The sequence below is a fragment of the Centroberyx affinis genome, unplaced genomic scaffold, assembly GCF_046629955.1.
Source record: "Centroberyx affinis isolate AG114_WGS23_722 - 3 ecotype Tasmania unplaced genomic scaffold, CSIRO-AGI_Caff_v1 ptg001781l_1, whole genome shotgun sequence".
In the NCBI taxonomy this organism is placed as follows: domain Eukaryota; kingdom Metazoa; phylum Chordata; class Actinopteri; order Beryciformes; family Berycidae; genus Centroberyx; species Centroberyx affinis.
The window spans coordinates 1-18524 of NW_027280174.1; the positions used below are offsets into that span (position 1 = coordinate 1).

The window sequence follows — 18524 nt, forward strand, 5'->3', positions numbered from 1 at the left end:
AATATTTTCTGGTTTCTTTACTCCTCTATGACAGTAAACTGAATATCTTTGGGTTGTGGACAAAACAAGACATTTGAGGACGTCATCTTGGGCTTTGGGAAACACTGATCGACATTTTTCACCATTTTCTGACATTTTATAGACCAAACAACTAATCGATTAATCGAGAAAATAGTCGTTAGTTGCAGCCCTATGTTGAAGCTACCTTGCTAACAGTACTATTTAATTCAGAGGTGTAGGTCAATCATCATTACAATTAGCTGTCAGCAGTATGTAAGTTGCACGTTGCAAGTGATCCACCCTGGAAAACCAACACCACAGTGGATTAGCAAGAGCATTTTTAGGATGATATGGACAGCTGCTTTTCCCACCACATAAACAAGAGGCTCGTCTTTCTAGCCTACAGTACTCCTTTCTAATATTATTAAGTTAATATATTAGGATGTTATTCACTGACTAGACCCCATTTAAATGGACGGCTACCCATAGACTAGGTTAGAGTGCAGCACTGATTTCTGAGGTCTTTCCCCCCCTTGTCTAGTTGAAGCTGGTGAATCCCACGCAATACCGCTTTGAGCATCTGGCTACACAAATGAAATGGCGGCTGCAGGAGGGCCGAGGCGAAGCTGTCTATCAGATTGGTGTTGAGGACAATGGCATGCTGGTGGGACTGTCCGAGGAAGACATGAGAGCATCGCTGAAGACCCTCCATAGGATGGCAGAGAAGTAAGGCCAGAAAGTATCATCACTGTCTGACATTGAGCCATTTCAGTGCTTCCTTTGTTTGGTATTGAACAACATTTTGCCATGAAAAAACTATTTGAGTCAATCTCAAATCTGCATAGGTCCGCTCTGAGTGATAGGTAATCATTTTGTGATTACACAAATCAAATACCATACTTTATTGTTTTTTTTATTGGTCATATGAATACAGGAATAGATGCTACATGATTTTGAATGGTGTATTTATTAACCATTCTCTCAGAGTTGGAGCTGACATCACTGTTCTCAGAGAGCGAGAGGTGGAGTATGACTCTGACGTCCCTCGTAAGATTGCTGAGGTCCTCATTCGCAAGGTGCCAGACGACCAGCAGGTAAGTAGAGCCACTGTGGCGCCATGTTGCTTTTAGGCTGTGGCTATTGTTTTGTTTTGCTGATTCATTCGTTTTTAAAACTGTCTGACTGTTTTAACCCCTTTTTGTCTATGTGTATTTCCCCTCAGTTCTTGGACCTTCGGGTTGCCGTACTGGGTAACGTGGACTCGGGCAAATCCACACTGCTGGGTGTTTTGACGCAGGGCGAGCTAGACAATGGACGGGGGAGAGCGAGGCTCAACCTCTTCAGACATCTCCATGAGATCCAGACCGGACGCACCTCAAGCATAAGCTTTGAGATCCTCGGCTTCAATAGTAAAGGAGAGGTGAGATAAGATAGAGCACCAGAGAACAAATAGTGTGTGCCCTAGACGTATACTCTTACAGCATTTGTCATAAATAGCAGCACAACAAGTTAAATGTATTATGTCATGGTAATTACTGGATTGACTTACTAGGGTCTTCAATCAGATCAGGCAAGAAAACGGTTCTGGTGATAGTGATAGATTTGAAGAGGAGAGAATGAGTCTCATTCAATGTAATATTAATGTAACAATGTATTATCCATCACACCGCTGCATCTGCAATTCATTTTAATGTCTAAACCTAGACTTCCAAATTAATAACAATTGTCCCTTAGCCCATTTTGCAACATCAGACATCAGTGTTTATTTATCTTTTCCCAGGTTGTGAATTACAGCGAGTCTCGGACAGCAGAGGAGATTTGTGAGAGTGCCTCTAAAATGATCACATTCATTGATCTGGCGGGCCACCACAAGTACCTGAAGACCACTATCTTTGGCCTCACCAGCTATTGCCCTGATTTCGCTATGCTGGTCGTCAGCGCAAATACTGGCATTGGTGAGTAACAGCTCTAATCATTTTTTAAGACCTCTATCTGTATTTCGCAGGATAAATAAACAGTACCATCTTAAAGAGGAATGCCGCCAGTTTTCAGTAGTAAAATATGAGACAATTTGCTGCTAATGTGACCTGACACAGATGAGCCTGACAATTCTGGCTCTAGAACTGATTGGAACTTTTTGTCTATGCTCACAGTACTCTCCGTAGGGTAGAGAAAGACATATTTTACTGTTGAAAATGGATGGCATTCCCCTTTAAGTCAGCCAAAAAGTATTTTTATCTCTGCGTGCACTTTATCTGGTCACTCGACTATTCAACAGATAAGCCAGGTTGAAGGTGAGTCTGTCACTGGGACACAGGCTGGTAAAAGACGGAATAGCACGGCACACTTGTCGAGGCAGTCTGACACACTGTTACCTATGTTTGTGTACACCACACCTCCACCCTGCAGTGGATGTAACTTAGCGCTTTACAAACATGTGATATCTGAGCTTATGTAACAGACCACCCTCCCTACCATAACTGCCCTACCCCTCCCCCTCCCCTCTGCCCGCCACTACTAGTCCCAGAATATCTCAAATACCTTCCATTCATGTCTGACCCTGACCCACCAGTAGCTCTGTGTTTGGTCCCATGGAGATTTGGTGAACCTGAGACCTGCAGCTGGGTCAGTGAGCTAAGACTGAGTAAGTCGATGCTGCTGACTTTGCAGAAAGTAGACAGCACTTAACAGCCACCACAGAAATTTTGACCAAATTCTTACAGGGTTTTGCCTTCTGCTTATTGATATTACTTTTTTGCAGTTCCTTGGATTAATAGGTGTTGTCTTAGTGCAATGTGGGTTTCACCAGCCCTGACTTCAGCCAGTGAGAATGAGAGCAGGAGCCCGTATAAGACTCCTTGGACATAGTTGAAATATGAGCTGCGAAAACTGGTGGGACAGGCTAGACAGATCTCTTTGCTTGTATGTATATTAGCCTTACTTGTTGTTAAGCTGTCAATGTATGTCGCAATAGCGCCCTATTTGGTTTACTAGGACCAAATGGTCGGTTGCTAGGAATTGGCAAAAAGGTTTCTGTCAGAAGTGGGATTCGAACCCACGCCTCCAGGGGAGACTGCGACCTGAACGCAGCGCCTTAGACCGCTCGGCCATCCTGACTTATCTGTGCTGTGAAAATAACTCTGCCAGATGACTGGGAGGGAGGGAGGGAGGGAGGGAGGGAGGGGGGGGGGGGGGGGGGGGGTAGGTGGGTGGCGCAGCAAGCAGGCCCAGATAAAAACCCTCTGTGTAGTAGCTTGTGATCCTCCTCTGTGTATATAAAGGAATCTCTGTTTTCGCTGTCTCTTTTGAAGCATTAGCCATGAATGATATAGCAAGGGCAAGCACTCTGAAGTTTTTTTTTTTTTCTTGTTTTAGGAAGTGTGGAGGGGGCGTGTAGTCTAAACCTGAGCCTTGGAGACAACACTCTTTAGTTAGCACTACAACTCACAGCCCTCTGGCCTTTTTAGATATTTGGGTTACCTATATTCAGCTACTGTTAATGTATGGCTGACAGTTTTTGGGTTTTTGATGAGGTCAGGTGCCTATATTGTGTTTCATTGATCTTGCAAATTCAAACCCACACCTCCATTCTTACATTTTATATCATGAACTTAACTTGGAAAAGAGCAGTCCTGCACTTGGGAAGAGTTGATAGGACAAGAAACTTGCCCATGTTTAGTTCACTAAACCTCACTCTGCACACTATTCCACACACTGCTGAGTTTTTATGTACAAAATATTGGTAGACGTTTCACCAAGGGGGATTTTTCTTCACAGCGAAAAGCAGTACAAAAATAACAACAGGAAAAGAAAAACGGTCCAAACGTTATTGCGCTTTACCTCAGTGGTTCTCAACCAAGCTTCAAAGAGAGTCAAGAGTATGCAGGCTTTCATTCCAACCAAACACTGCAGCAGATGATTTGACTGATCAGTTCCCCCTCTGTGGTTTAAGTTATGCTAATCCGTGAACTCAGCATCTGTTGTAGCAGGTGTAGCTCTGTCATATATATCCACTACATAACTTCACTTTCACTTTCAGGAACATTTCACCACATAATCAAATAAATACACAACCAGAAGGGGAAGTAAGCCAGTATCGTCTGGTACAGCTTATCACTAAAGAAATTAGAGTCGGTAGGTAATGATGAAAGAAACTCCCGATGCCTTAAAGTAAATAGGCAGTGTTTTCTTTATATTCCTTCAGCAGTGATATGCCACCACAGCAGGAAAATTACCACCACCGCTGGAGAAATTAAAAATTAAAATAATTTCTCTAAAGGAAAAATAAATAGTCCTAGTGTTTAGAATGAATGTTTTTTTATCATGATAAGTATACAAGGAAATTCATTTCTTAGCACTCCAGCCTGGTGGGGATCAGAATGGGCACAGATGTGGAATCAAAACAAAACGGATTCCCTAAAAAAAAACTGCAGAGGAAACACTTAAATAGGCTTCAAAGGGGAATACCACTCATTTTTCAGGGTTCACGGTATGTTATTTATGCACCAAGGACAATTTGTCAACATGAACAGTTCTCTCCCAAACTAGAAATCAGAGTATAAAGTCTAGTCTCATACCCATATACAGTCTGCAGCATATTTAATTTAATTTAGCATATTTTATATTTGGTGTTGTTTTTTTGGGGTTTTTTTTTAGCTTGAATTTTTATACTAGTACTGCATGTGCTTTTGTGTTTGGGGGGTGCGTTCTAAAAAAGGACATGCTGAGGGAAAATGGGTCAAGAATGAGGAGCATCTTCTAGCTACATAACACACAGACAGGAGACACGGTGCCTGCAACCCAAGAGCTACGGCTTTAATTATGAAACAGAGAAATTGATCTGTGTAATGCATAGGGCAAGTCTGGGGCTGTATCTGTGACGAGCCAAAAAGCCAAAGGGCGGGTAACCATCTTGTATCATTCTATGATGCTATAACAACATTTATGGCACAGATAGGATGAGGATATTTCCCATAGACCTCTACCTGGAACGCACGTAGCACAACACACACACCGACTGACCTGAGTGAAAGGTCTCCGCCTATGTTTATGTCTCCCAGCTGGCAAAGCAATCTGCTGCTCAGCTGATGAGAGGTGAATGTATTTTGGGTCTCTGTCAGCCTGTAAATGAGTGTTATGGGTCAGTGTCCCTGAACTCTTTGGTGATCTAGGCCTACTTGAGGCCTATTTCCGGACCGAGACATAACCTACCTATCTGTTTCCCTCACGTGCCGCCAACTTTGTTTACAAGGCAACATGACCCACCTTGCAAGCCTGCACCTTTGAGGACACTGCTGCTGTGGCCTCTGCGTTCCCTGTGAGAAGCCACTGGGCATCATGCACAAGCTAGGCATTAGTGACATACTTGGATGGTTTGGATATGGCTGAATTTGTTCCTACAGTGCTAGCCTCTCTGGTGACATAATCATACGTCATGGATCATTTTACCTGGTCTTATCAGTTTGTGTACATGGTCTCCTGACCCCCAGACTCCACTGAGTTTAACCGTCTAGATAAGCAATGTTATCTTCTGTCACTACAGCCCTTTTCCTTGCTGCATGGATATAAAGTTCTTTATACCCTCAACAGAGGTGTTTGCTATTCAGTGAGTGCAGAGCCATTGTGTTAGTCCTCAGTCAGTACAACAGGGTTATCTCTCCATACCCAATGACGTATTTAATATGTTAATGATCCTATAAAACGCAATCAGTCAGAACCGCTTTCATTTGCCAAGTGCAATGGGTGCATAAGGAATTTGACCCAGTTAATTGGTGCAGACGGATTGCAAGAAAATGCAGCAGGGTGACCTAGTGCCTAGAGAGAATGTCCCTGAACTGAAGTGTCTTTAAGCTAGATACTGAATCCCTTCCTGCTTATTTATTGTAAATCGTTCTGGATAGGAGTGTCATGCTAACTGCCTGAAAGAAACGTTGTTTGTGAGTGCGTCCATGTGAGAGTATGTTTGGGGATGTGAGGTGGTGTGGGTAAGGTCGATTCCATGTAATGAAATGGACATTGTCACCTATCTCCTACTCTGCCTAACTTAATCCCCATCCCTTCTCATTTCTTATTCTGTTCCAGCTGGTACGACACGGGAGCACTTGGGGCTTGCCATGGCCCTGAAGGTGCCCATATTCATCGTGGTCAGTAAGGTGGACCTGTGCACTCGGGCCACGGTGGACCGCACGGTGCGGCAGCTGGAGCGCGTCCTGAAGCAGCCGGGCTGCAACAAGGTGCCTCTGGTCGTAGACAGCACAGACGACGCCGTCACGGCAGCACAGCAGTTTGCCCAGTCGCCCAAGTATGAAACATATGCTGCTTTGTAGTCATGTATCACAGCAACCTTTATAAAAGTATATCAGCCTGCTGATTTTATACATATTGGCGTATGTGTTCTCCCTGTAATGTGGAACACCTTTAATATGTGACAAAACTGAAGTGGTGTTTCTGTGTGGTGACAGTGATATTTCTGTATATCCCGCTCACATGACTGCGTTCTCCTTGGCAGCATCACGCCTATCTTCACCTTGTCCAGTGTGTCTGGAGAGAGCCTGGACTTGCTCAAGGTCTTCTTCAACATCATCCCTCCCCTCAGCAACAGCAAGGAGCAGGAGGAGCTTATGCAACAGCTGACCGAGTTTCAGGTGGGTCTGAGACACAAGTACTGTACATGTACGCACGGAAGCAGTCAGCCGGCACCCAGGGGTACAGGCTTTTGACAACGTGATTGATAGCAGTGTACATCCTTTTACAGGTGGATGAGATCTACACAGTGCCCGAGGTGGGGACCGTGGTGGGAGGTACTCTATACAGGTCAGTGTGGTGAAATGCTTATCTCTTGTTCTTCTTTCCAACTTGCATTTTCTGGGGTAATACGGGCCGTAACCTCATATTCTCTCTGGCTGTACAGTGGTATTTGCCGTGAGGGAGAGCAGCTGGTGGTAGGGCCTACGGACTCGGGCCAGTTCCACAAGCTGACCGTCGGCAGCATCCAGAGGAACCGCTCGGCGTGCAGGGTGCTCAGGGCCGGTCAGGCTGCCACACTCGCACTGGGAGACTTCGACCGGTCACTACTACGCAAGGTCAGACACTTCATGTTTGTGTTTGTTTTCAAGACAACACAGTGTTCCCCTGTCTCAATAAAATGTCAGCAAGAGTGTGTGTTTTAGGGCTTAAAGAAGTAATCTGCAACATTTTCACATAAATAAATGTCAAATAAATAAGTTGCTACTCTCTATCACTGATTCACATAACACAACAGTGATTCAACCTATACCCAATTCATGAAATCTTTTGCTGTTCTGAACTCCCGGAGTCGGGTCGGTCTTTCCTGGGAAAAATCCTCTGCCACACAGGAAGTGTTGTGTTTTGCATTTCTGGCAGCAGTAATAGCAGTTTGTTTGAAATAAATAACTGGATAGTAGTTAGCATGACCAGCGATAGCCACCATGGCTGAACAGACACAGAAAAGACCGATACCTACAGATGAACTTTTCATTAACAGAAAATCCAAGGAAAAAGACATCACAGTACTGCAATGACCACAAGATGAAGATGATGCCAAATGGTTAACCTGACAATTATTTAATGGGTTCATCTAAACGACTACCATGAAACAAACTTTTGCAATTGAGTGTCAAAGTACTAATATCACAATTTATGTGGAATAGGTCATTACTTGCCCACACTCACTCTGAAAGCGTGAGTGAGAGTAGGTAGCTAGTGAATGTTTCTGCCTGTCTTATGGTCTTGTAAATTTACATATGTTTGCTATGGTACTTATTTGCATGGTAGCATATCATTCTGTTAAACCCTGAATTTGGCCTCTGTATGAATGCTCACCCTGGATTATGGCACAAGGGATAGCAACATCACTCCCTGTGTATTGATAAATGCTTATAACCAAACTAGATTTCAGCATGTTACATACTGAACCTTAAAGTATATGCGTACAATGTCAATGTGTTTTCCTCTTTCAGGGCATGGTGATGGTGAGCCCAGAGATGGACCCTACCATCTGCTGGCTGTTTGAGGCTGAGATTGTGCTGCTGTTCCATGCCAAGACCTTCCACAAGGGCTTCCAGGTTACTGTGCATGTTGGCAACGTGAGACAGACCGCCACTGTGGTGGCTGTGCACGGCAAGGTTAGTTCCTCCACAATCATTCCTGTCTGGGGAAGTTGTCCTCTACTTCTTCTAAGTTCTTAATGCAAACCCAATGCAAATGCTGTCCAACCTTCCATCAGTGATTGAGAGCAGGTTGGATTTCCATTCACTTGCAGATCGGTGTCTCTGGTTCTCTTGCAAATTATCTTATTCTTCATGCCTTCTCTTTTCTTCCTAGTCACACATCCATCTGTCTTTTTACCACAGGAGGAGCTGAGAACAGGAGAGAAGGCGGTGGTTCGCTTCAAGTTCATCAAGCACCCAGAATACCTGAAGGTGGGGGCCAAGCTGCTTTTCAGAGAGGGCGTGACCAAAGGCATCGGTCATGTCACGAAGTTGCAGCCTGTTGCCCAGTACCAGCCATCCCACAGTGAGGATGAGGAGGCCTAGAGCCCAGAAAAGGTTTGGGGTCCAGGAGAACCACAACAGAACACACCGTCCCTTTCAAAACCAGCTTCTTTAGGGAAGTCTTTCTCCTCGTCATAAATAACATCCTGCTTTCTCCAAAGGCCGCTCTGTCCTGATCTCTGCACAGAAAATCCTTTTCACAGGTTTTCGTTTTTGTTTTCTCACACTTTATCTCATCGTATAGCTTTTCCAAAGCCTTGTTGTCACCAAGCTCCTGTCATTCTCTCTCTTGAGCCTTTTAAAGAACTGCTGGCATTTTAGTCTGCTTTCTGGTGCTGAGCTTTTTAGGTTGTTGCTTTTCATGACACTGATAAGAGGAAACCCCTCAGCCACCTCTTGAACTTGGTCACTAAGCACATCTACCAAAGTGAAATAGTGTCAAGAACACTATTACAATGCGCACAGAGATCAATGAATGGCAACAAGTCTATAAAAGCAGTCATCAAGAACCATACTGCTGACTCACACCCACGGCGAAGTGCTGCTTGCACAGTTTACACACACTTGCACTCCTAAAACACACTTGGAAAAGATGCACGCATAGAGCCGCTCGCACTGAAATATAGTGTTGATATACGTTTGTCAGGCAATTGTTTACAAACTCAGCAGTTACCAGTATGTGAGATGTTTGGACATCAAGGTATAACCTCCATCATCATTGTCATTCTCATCACCCCACAGCATCTTTGTCTGTTACCAGCATAGTGCCTGACTGAAAAGGACAAGCCTTTATATTATAATCAGATTATCATTGTGATTGAATACTCCTGAAGCATATTTTTGTTTTTTTAAACTCTGCTATTTCATCATGTGAGATGATGACAGAAAGAATGGGGAAACATTTATGGTTCTCACAGCTTATCAGTCTTTTCAGAAGCGACGTGACCAAGGTCATCTTGCTCTACTGCTGAGCTATACTGCTGACAAGGGCACTTTATGAAGGTGAAGGAGAGCAGCGTAAGGTATGCACAGTTAGAACTTGACCTTGTTTTTGTGTGTCAACCTGCCAAGATAACTCACATTGGCATTCACCTTGGCATTCATTTTTTTTTGGAGAATTATGTTTATAATCACAAGTAATGCCTCAGGATGGTGCAGTGAGACAGTTAATAGTCTTATTGCCTGTCTTTAAAGTGCTTTAGTTACTCAGGTCAGTGTAGATCTTCTATTAGACAGCATTCCACTCTCGCAGAATTACTCCAGAGGAGGTTTCTGTTGTAAACTTGGGGAGTTTTGAGGAAAAAAGACAAGGATGTTTTTCCCAAAGAGATGTGTTTGATTATGCATTATGTATGTGAAGCTGCCTCTCGGTGCAGCGATGTTAAAACTTCCCTGTTTAAAGCAATCGTGTGTGAGGTACTTAATGTCGTCTCGTCACTTAAGTTACTGATGTCACTAATTATGAAGGGGTTTAACACAGTGCCTAATGGAACTACCATTCGAGTAACCTTCCATCACACCCCGAAGTTTTACAACTTAGTAAAGAAAACCTACTTAAGTTGGTGCTACTCCTTGATATAGCTTTTGATATCTAGAAGATGACTTAGGGAAAAAAATGTTAATTACTACACTTTGTTCAAGGCTGTTGTTGGCCTTATCAATGTCTTATATTATTGCATGTTGATTTATGCAGAGAGATTGGTGTCTCACTGACATCTGTGATAGAGAGGACAACTGAAATGTGCCCTGTTTTGTTGCACCTGTTATCGTTATGCACGGTTTGTGTGCACTCAAAGAGGGGAGAAAAAAAAGAATGTATTTCAACCAAAATATTTTATAGTCTTTATGAAAAAAAGAGCATATCAGATGTTTAAACTTGATTTGATGCATCTGAGGAGTCTTTTATTTTATAGATTTGTAGTGGTTTAAAATTTAACAAATTCTTTCGAACACATTTTTCAGACTGTTTTAGTCCTTTTAATGACACCAACACTTTCACTTTTTTGCAACCACAAATGCAAGGACTGTTTTTCCTTTTAACTGAAAGTGTAATATTTTGATCATTGTTTGGGTGAAGTACGATATATATTTATGTACAGATCCAGTTTGTATATCATGGTGTACATAAATAAAAGTTTTATTATCTACCATGGCTGTTGCAATTGATTGTTTAATTTTGATATCACTTTGACTAAATTTGATTTCTTTTTTTGCTGTAACTGTGTCATCAGCCACTGACTGGGTGTCTACTGGTTCCCATGGCACAAAGCATGACTCAGTACAATAAACTGAGTTGTACAAGGCTTCCCCTTCTTTTTTATTATCCTGCTAGGCTACAGATCCTCCTAATCTGCTCCCTGGCTGATGCAAGACACAAGAAACAGCTTCACTCATTCGGCTGTACAAAAACACTCATGCATTGCACCACACTAGAAACAACAATGTAGAAACAATGTAGCCTAAAGAAAAGTATGTGACTCACCCCTAAATGGTGCAATTGCTCTCTTGCTATAGGCAAGCATGTTCTGTGGCCATCCATTAGTCATGAAGCTATATATGCATCAGGCTTATAATGCCTTTGTAGTCAAGACTTGTGTAATTCTGGTGTGAATAAACATTTCCCTTCACCTGCAACACCTTGTTATATAGTTACAAAGACAGTGTGAGGCCTGGTGTTGTAATTAGCCTTTCTGATAGAATTTTAAACTTTTCATATACATATTATGGGAAATTTAGTAATACATCCACCAAGTGAAAGAGGCAGTAGCCCTGGTTTTCTAAAGTGTCCAAACCTTATCACCACCAGTAGGGCTGGTGCTCTGTGTCGGTCAGATTAGCTATGGCCTCTTCTTAGTGCCATTCTGACTAACATGCACATAAACAAACAGAAGCACATCTCACCATAATTGCTATAGTGTATTTTTGATTGCTGAGTAAATGCCCAGACCATTTGCATTTGACAAATGTATACTCGCCAGTCTTATAGAAATGATTAGGGCTGCAACTAACGATTATTTTCATTGTCAATTAATCTGTTGATTATTTTTTTGATTCATTAATTATTATTATTAATAGTTGTTTGCTCTATAAAATAATAAATAATAATTAAAAAATGTTGATCAGTGTTTCCCAAAGACCAAGATGATGTCCTCAAATGTCTTGTTTTGTCCACAACCCAAAGATATTCAGTTTACTGTCATAGAGGAGTAAAGAAACCAGAAAATATTCACATTTAAGAAGCTAGAATCAGAGAATTTTGACTTATTTTTCTTAAAAAATTACTCAAACCGATTATCAAAATAGTTGGCGATTAATTTAATAGTTGACAACTAATCGATTAATCAATTAATCATTGCAGCTCTAGAAATGATGTATTTGTCTACATCTCTGAGTGGCTGATCACAAAGCAAAATTTACATACATGTTGAGCATACATACAGTAGAAGTGGGCAATGTATCATCAAAGCCAATTTCCTTGAATGTAGAAGCAACAGGGCTGATACAGCACAAGCTCTAATTTGGACTACATTTGACATAAAATAGTGACATCTAGTGGCACGTCAGAGATAACACTACTTGTATACCTCAAAATGTCAAAAGTAACCATTTTATATAATTAATTTAAAACAATTACAGTGATCTTTTTCTTTTTAAGAAACAAGATAATGCATGAAGCTGTTTAATCCTAACAATTTTATAAAATATAGCACAATAACATATAGATACAATTTAAAGCAGGTCTAAGCGATATGGCTTTCCTTTGTTCCAGCAATTTTAACAAGATAATAAAAAAAATCAGATACTCTTCATACATAATTGTGATACATTTGCAGTATCATAAAATAATACTGTACTTTATTTCCTGTAAAAATGTGCAGTTGTACCGAAAGTCCTCAGTTCTTCTTGAAGAAAGAATCCAGCGTGCCTATGCTTCCGCCCTGGGAGCGAGGCCGTTTTGGCTGGGGTCCTGACTGGCCCCTGGACTTTGTCTTCCCCCGGGACGGCTGGGCTGTGCCTGCTCCTCCTATTCTGACAGGGGGCAGAGGAACAACGGATGAAGAGGAGGTGTTGGAGGAAGAGAGAGAGATGGCAGTTGTGCTCACAGATGAAGAGGAAAATGAGTTCTGAAGGTCCAGGGCAAAGTGATAGTCATTGTGCTCAGGCATTTCCCAGGCCAGCACCTCCTCGCCACAGCGTTCACAGCTGACCAGGTCTTCTTTGGCCAGGCTAGGACGCTGCTCAGAGGGGTCAGGGGGGAGACTGGGGCAGGGGAGAGGAGAATCTGACCTCCACGGGTGATTTTCCTCTGGAGGAATGTCCAGTTCTTCCCTCAACTCTTCAGACAGCGACTGGTGAGATGGAGACTTTGACCTTTGTTTTACCTCAATCTGTTCTTTTGTCTGAAAGCCTGAGGCAACACCAAATGAGGCAAGTGCCACAGTGTCTTCAGAGCTTCCTATTTTGACAGGCCCAGATGTATGTCCTGTTTCTGGCTTGCTCAAGGTTGAGGCTGGAGGTTGTAAGCTTCTTTCAATACTCTTCTTGTGGAAAAAAGAGGAGATGCCAGTGTGGGGGCTGACTGAGCCGTTGGCCACAGAAGTAGAGTGAGAACAAAGGGTGGAAGAAGAGACGGGGCAGGCGGTAGCTGTCTCAAATTGACTCTCAATTGCAGAGGATGGCAGAGGGTGAGAAGAGGAAGATGGGAGAACTGTTCCAGAGCCTCCATCTTCATCCTCCTCCTCCTCCTCCTCCTCCTCCACCGCTACCTCTTCTTTTGTAATCCTCTGCCTCTGTTTCTCAGCTGCCTTTTGAAAGAAAGACTGAATGGTGCCAGGTTGTTTAGATGTGGAGTCATTTTTCTGGGTTGAGGACTGAGTGGTGGACAAAAGACTCTGGGTGGAAGTGACATCACTGGAAAGGAAGCCAGCAATTCCTCCAGCTGAGGCAGCGTCACTGAACTTGCTAGCCGAGAGGTAAAGCAGGGTGAGGGGTGGACTCCTGGGGACAGAGACACACATGGTGCAAGAAAGAGAATGTAATAGATCACACAGGATTCATTCAGCCATTGACAGTAAATATTTAACTGTATTACTGTCTAATTACCATGCTGCCTGGTGGTTTCCTGCTGTGTTGAGACTCTTGATAATGGCAAAGCTGTCACTGGATATTTTGGTTGCGTCGTAGCGCGCTAAAGCACAACAACGAGAGAAACTGCTCGGCCTCTTGTCCCCCAGCTGACGAACACCAACTGTCAACTGCTTAGCCACCCGACCGTTCTATAAGACAGAGAGAAATGACAGGCTTGATTAAAGAACAAGTGCATGAGAAAAAGCGCAGAAAATAGGGACTGACTCCTGAGAATTTGTGTATGAAAAAGACAATCTGTGTCAGAGAAGGAAAAGAGAGGGCCGAAAGAATCCAAAATAATCAAATAATATAGTATGATCATGGCTTCTCCTCACCGTTTCTCTGTCCTTGGTCAGTCTCTCCTCCAGCTCCAGGGCCAGTTGATAAAGCCAGTGCTGTACCTACACAGAAATCATCAAATTATCAACATCAACCAATGGCACAACTCACAATAAACCAATGGAAAGTAACGATTGCATGTTACTGCAAGGGTGTGACTCATGACTGTCTTTCTTACACATCTAGATTACATTCTTCCAGTGTTTCTTCACCTGTTAAATCCTCTTTAATCAATCATCATGAGACAGATTGGGTAGTGCCTCTTTTTAGTCAGAGATGCTCTGGTGTAATACAGGGGAAAGAAAGACTGATGGCCAGTACCTGATCTTTTGTAGCAAGTGATGTCTTCCCAGGGAAGTTTTTACTGCAGCCGATGGACTTGGGAAGCTGTCTGGGTTTCACCGCTTCAAACTCAATCCCCCGACACATGTCATACAGCCACGGGCTGCAAAGCAGTGAGATTCCATGGTAAATGTGGGCGGGAATCAAGGGTAAAGAAAATGGCCAGAATTTATTCCGAATTTTGAGTCAAGTTTATTTCTAGAGTGCTTTGAACAAACAGGCTTGTCCCTATAGGAGAAACCTCTGCCCACAGCTGTTTTCTTTCATACATGTGGAATGACAAGGTGTTGCATCCTGTGAGCGGAGGGTGTGGGTGGAGTAAAATAGTAAGTAAATCAGTGATTCAGTAGGAAGGTCATGCAGTTCCTCTTAAGTTAGGACTTTGTAATCAAAGCCTGAATTCAAATAAGCATTGTGATAATTGGCTTACTTAATGATTGGCTGACGCAACATGTACAAAACCTAAGCAAACTCTACATGACCCAGCTATCTTATGACACTTTTGACTTTGAAATCAATATCTGGCCTGTCTCACCCTGTTTTTTCTCCAAAGTGCTCTCCCAGCTGGGCCTGGGAGAAGCAGGTCAGCTCTCCCATGTTCTCTACACCGAGGGTTTCTGTGATGGAGGCACCCAGCTTACCCCCCAGGTTACGACTGCACAGGCGGAACAAACAATACCAGAATTACTTTACAGCAACTTTTGTTTTTACACCTGTACAACAGAAATGATGGTGTAAATTGTGAGGAAGAAATTCTCTGTAACAGAGTAGGACTTTATACTCACATCTTGCTGATGGGTAGAGTGTTGAAAAGTTCTGCCACGGAGTCCAAAGGCACAACAGTTTGTCGATTAGGCTTGTTCAGACCACAGGCTAGTTTGGCCAAAACCTGAAAACAGTGGACAGTTAACTATGACCAAGACAAAGATAATTGTTGCCTTTTCAAAATATTCTAACATAATAAATTTTATCTCAGGAGTACAGAAATTAGAGTTTATCCTACCTTATTGTGGGATATCCCTGCTGAACAGCGGAAGCCAGTGTGCTTCTCCACAGCTGCTCTCATGTCCTCCACAATCAGCGCCCCCACAGCTAGCTGCAGTTCTGCAGAGGCTTGCCCCCCCGACAGAGAGACAGGTTCGGATGCCAGCCACTGCTGAAGGCCCCTGGACCTCTGCTCCTCTGGGGACAAACATGAAGCTGTTAGGGAAATGTGCTAAGGGATTTCTTGCAGTTTTATTGAAGGAATTAAGCAAAAAAACGAAGCAAAAAATTGCCGCTCCAGCCAACTTGTCAACACCAGTGTCAGCGTCATCAAAGTTTTGAGACAAATTATGGGAATAACTATGAAATTATTTTTTGGGATAGCCTAATTACAGCTAACAATGGTCAAACTGAGATTTTGAACTACTCAAATCCAATTACGCCATCTGACAATATTTTTGAAGGTCAACAATTTCCTCAGCACATTATTCATTGTACCATTAAACTAAGCTAGTATATAAAGTACTATAAACTTTCTTATAAATTGACCTTACTTTACTGAAGGCCTTTAGTAAAGTTAAGTATATAGGGCTGAACACCAGAACCAAGCATTGACTGTCACATTGCACTGCTGATCTTCACAGCAGTAAAGAGCTTTAGGTTTGGTTATAGCCTACCTTTGTCCAAGGCAGTGTACTCTGCTTGTTGCTCAGGAGAGCATTGTGGGTAACCCTGGATGTAGGTGGTCTTCAGCAGGTGAGGCTCTATCTCTTTGTCAGTCATGTTCTTCAGCCGCTGCTGCACCGCAGCCGTCAGATCCATGTAGGCCTCGTCAATACTGGCCCTCTCAATCACAGCAAAGCGAGACATCACCTGAATCACCTCCACACTCGCCTCCCTGTAACTACATAAGGTGGGTTGGTTATTTAGCCTAAAACTGAGCACTTTTTGAATAGGGTCCAAGAAGTGGATGGCTTAAGTTAAAATACAGCATCCTTATTATTCATCCTATTAAGGAAATAAAGTGTTTTGTGGCGTAAGCACAGTAAGTGTGAATGGCTGCAGAGTAGGGCTGGGCAATAATTCAATATTATCATATTTCATATTGTGATGAAATTATGATATTGTAATATTGTGATACCCAATTCTGTTGTCTAAAGCAAAAACAAACTCAAATTTCTAACAAAATTAAATCTGCCATATTTTAGGGAGTATCATTTGAGTTTCTTTTTTATGTATGTCTTTATTTTTATTTTATTTATGTAAAGCACTTTGAATTGCTGTTGTGTATGAAATGTGCTATATAAATAAACTTGCCTTGTCTTGCCTAGTTTTGATATTTTCGATATCGACATTACCATGCAATTCAGAGTAATGAACATCAGCTGGTTTATTTAACATGTGATTTCACATATGAGCAGATATTGCAATATATATTGATATAAAACATCCCGAAAACGTCCCTATGATTATCACTATATATAATTCCTTCCATATCGCCCAGCCCTAGCAGAGGCACTTACAGTGTGAGGTCGGCCTTGCCGTGAGACTCTCGTACTCGTGCCACCTGGAGATCCGGGCACAGCTTCTTTGCATCGTCTGCCCACATGTTCCTGGTGACACCATGGGCCCTGGCCTCGTAACTCACCGCTATTATACTAATGGAGAATGATGTTAGATTGGGACACAGGGTTTTTACAAATGATAGTGAGAAGGTGAACATCTGTGGGCAAAACTTTTGGAGAAAAGTGGGAGAGGAAGGCGGGTGAGTTGCCAACACAGAGACACTGATTTGAATGATCCGTGCAGCTGAACAGCCACTATCTGGAGTAAGCTTCTTTTTTTTTATGTGTGTGTGTGTGTGTGTGTGTGTGTGTGTGTGTGTGATTGAGTGACACACACACACACACAAACACTTAAAACTGTTCCCGTTCCTACATTTTCTTGTCATTTATCTCAATCACCTCGTTCACTTTCCTTTTATAGCTCTTGTTTTTCTTTCATCTCACTCATTGTTAATGTTGAGTTTTTTGCCGATGACATTTACATTATTCACTTTAGTAAGCAGAGAGAGAGAGAGAGAGAGAGAGAGAGAGAGAGAGAGAGAGAGAGAGAGATGGGGGAGAAGTACGCGCGCTATTAAGGGCTATTTTTACCTTTTCCGTAACTGCACTGCTGCTGGTCCACAGCAGTTAGAGATCAGTTGCATTGACCATACAGTGAACACATTAATGTCTCTGTGTTGGAAACTCACCTGCCTCCCTTCCACGTCTTGTACTGGGCCACCACACAGGGAGTGTTTCTCAGCGCCGGGTTCAGCCTCTGCTCCACCTGCACGTAAAAACAGTCCATGTCCACCAGCGCCACAACTCTCTCCTTCCCGTACGCCATCACGTCGTCTTGACCGAGGGGAGTCGACGTGAACAAGAAATATTGGATGTCGTCGCTGTGAACTCACGTCCAGCACACATAAAAAAAACAATATTCACGGTCATATATAAGTTGCACCAAATCCTGCTCGTCTCGCTTCGTATTTCGCGGAATTGGCGCAGTTCGAGAGATGTAAAAACGTCATCATAAAGCGACGAAGACAACCTCAGCGGTCGGCCATTTTGGTAAGGTCTTATTCGAATATCGTGGTAAGGTCGCCGTAACCAAATCAAAAGCATGAAGTGAAATGTCACACTACTTATTACTTACTTGGGTCTATACTCTTTGTATCGTATCTGACCTGTAAACAAAAGCAGAGGAAGGAAAGTCCTGTAGTTTCAGGATGAGATAGGCCTACATTATGTCAAGTATGTTGGGTTTTTTTTATATTCCCACACATTGGAGTAGCCTACAGTTAATGTGGGTATTGGGCTGCTGTAACCCACCATTTCCCTCTGGATTCATAAGGGGAGCCTGACATAGACTACAATAATAGAATAGAATAGAACCAAAACATTCCACTTATGGAAATTCACCTTTGACTTCACAGTGGTGGATTAGGTCTCCAAACTCTTAATATGACCCGATTCAATCCCATAAATGACCAAACACCACAAGGCCCAGGGTGTCTTGTTCAGTATATCTTAAATTTTGGGCGGGGACCCAAAATTCTGCAGCGTCCCCTACATGATAAAGCAATGTATTTTAAGTACCTGGACAAGAGAATAAATCCCTCCTTTGGATTGAAAAAAGACCCTTGCTCTAGAATATAGGCTTCTCTGCACATCT

The 18524-nt window shown here is 42.7% G+C and overlaps 2 protein-coding genes and 1 non-coding gene across 8 annotated transcripts; 1 reads left to right on the forward strand and 2 right to left on the reverse strand.

Moving 5' to 3' along the window:
- The first annotated feature begins 566 nt into the window (after positions 1-566).
- Positions 567-10615, forward strand: LOC139652333 (GTP-binding protein 2). Its single transcript, XM_071529368.1, has 10 exons — positions 567-726; positions 986-1094; positions 1223-1420; positions 1781-1955; positions 6082-6301; positions 6509-6644; positions 6755-6813; positions 6911-7082; positions 7980-8144; positions 8373-10615. The coding sequence occupies exons 1-10, from the start codon at positions 593-595 to the stop codon at positions 8553-8555; spliced, it is 1551 nt and encodes a 516-aa protein (XP_071385469.1). The 5' UTR covers positions 567-592; the 3' UTR covers positions 8556-10615.
- trnal-cag (transfer RNA leucine (anticodon CAG)) lies at positions 3035-3117 on the reverse strand. Its single transcript has one exon. It is a non-coding gene; the product is annotated as a tRNA-Leu (tRNA).
- Positions 10616-11822: 1207 nt separating the features above from the next.
- Positions 11823-17779, reverse strand: LOC139652339 (DNA polymerase eta-like). Of its 6 annotated transcripts, XM_071529376.1 has the most exons (12): positions 17560-17779; positions 16829-16963; positions 15983-16209; positions 15325-15503; positions 15107-15210; positions 14857-14976; positions 14301-14424; positions 13976-14041; positions 13617-13789; positions 13280-13511; positions 13031-13162; positions 11823-12931 (listed from the first exon to the last, which is right to left on the reverse strand). In XM_071529376.1, exons 1-12 carry the CDS (start codon positions 17694-17696, stop codon positions 12407-12409), a joined length of 2154 nt encoding a protein of 717 aa, XP_071385477.1. In that variant the 5' UTR covers positions 17697-17779; the 3' UTR covers positions 11823-12406. The 6 variants fall into 6 exon arrangements, with proteins under 6 accessions (XP_071385477.1, XP_071385475.1, XP_071385476.1 ...); XM_071529374.1 differs by having other exon boundaries at positions 11823-12819; positions 12934-13511; XM_071529375.1 differs by having other exon boundaries at positions 11823-12740; positions 12879-13511.
- Between the last annotated feature and the right edge of the window lie 745 nt (positions 17780-18524).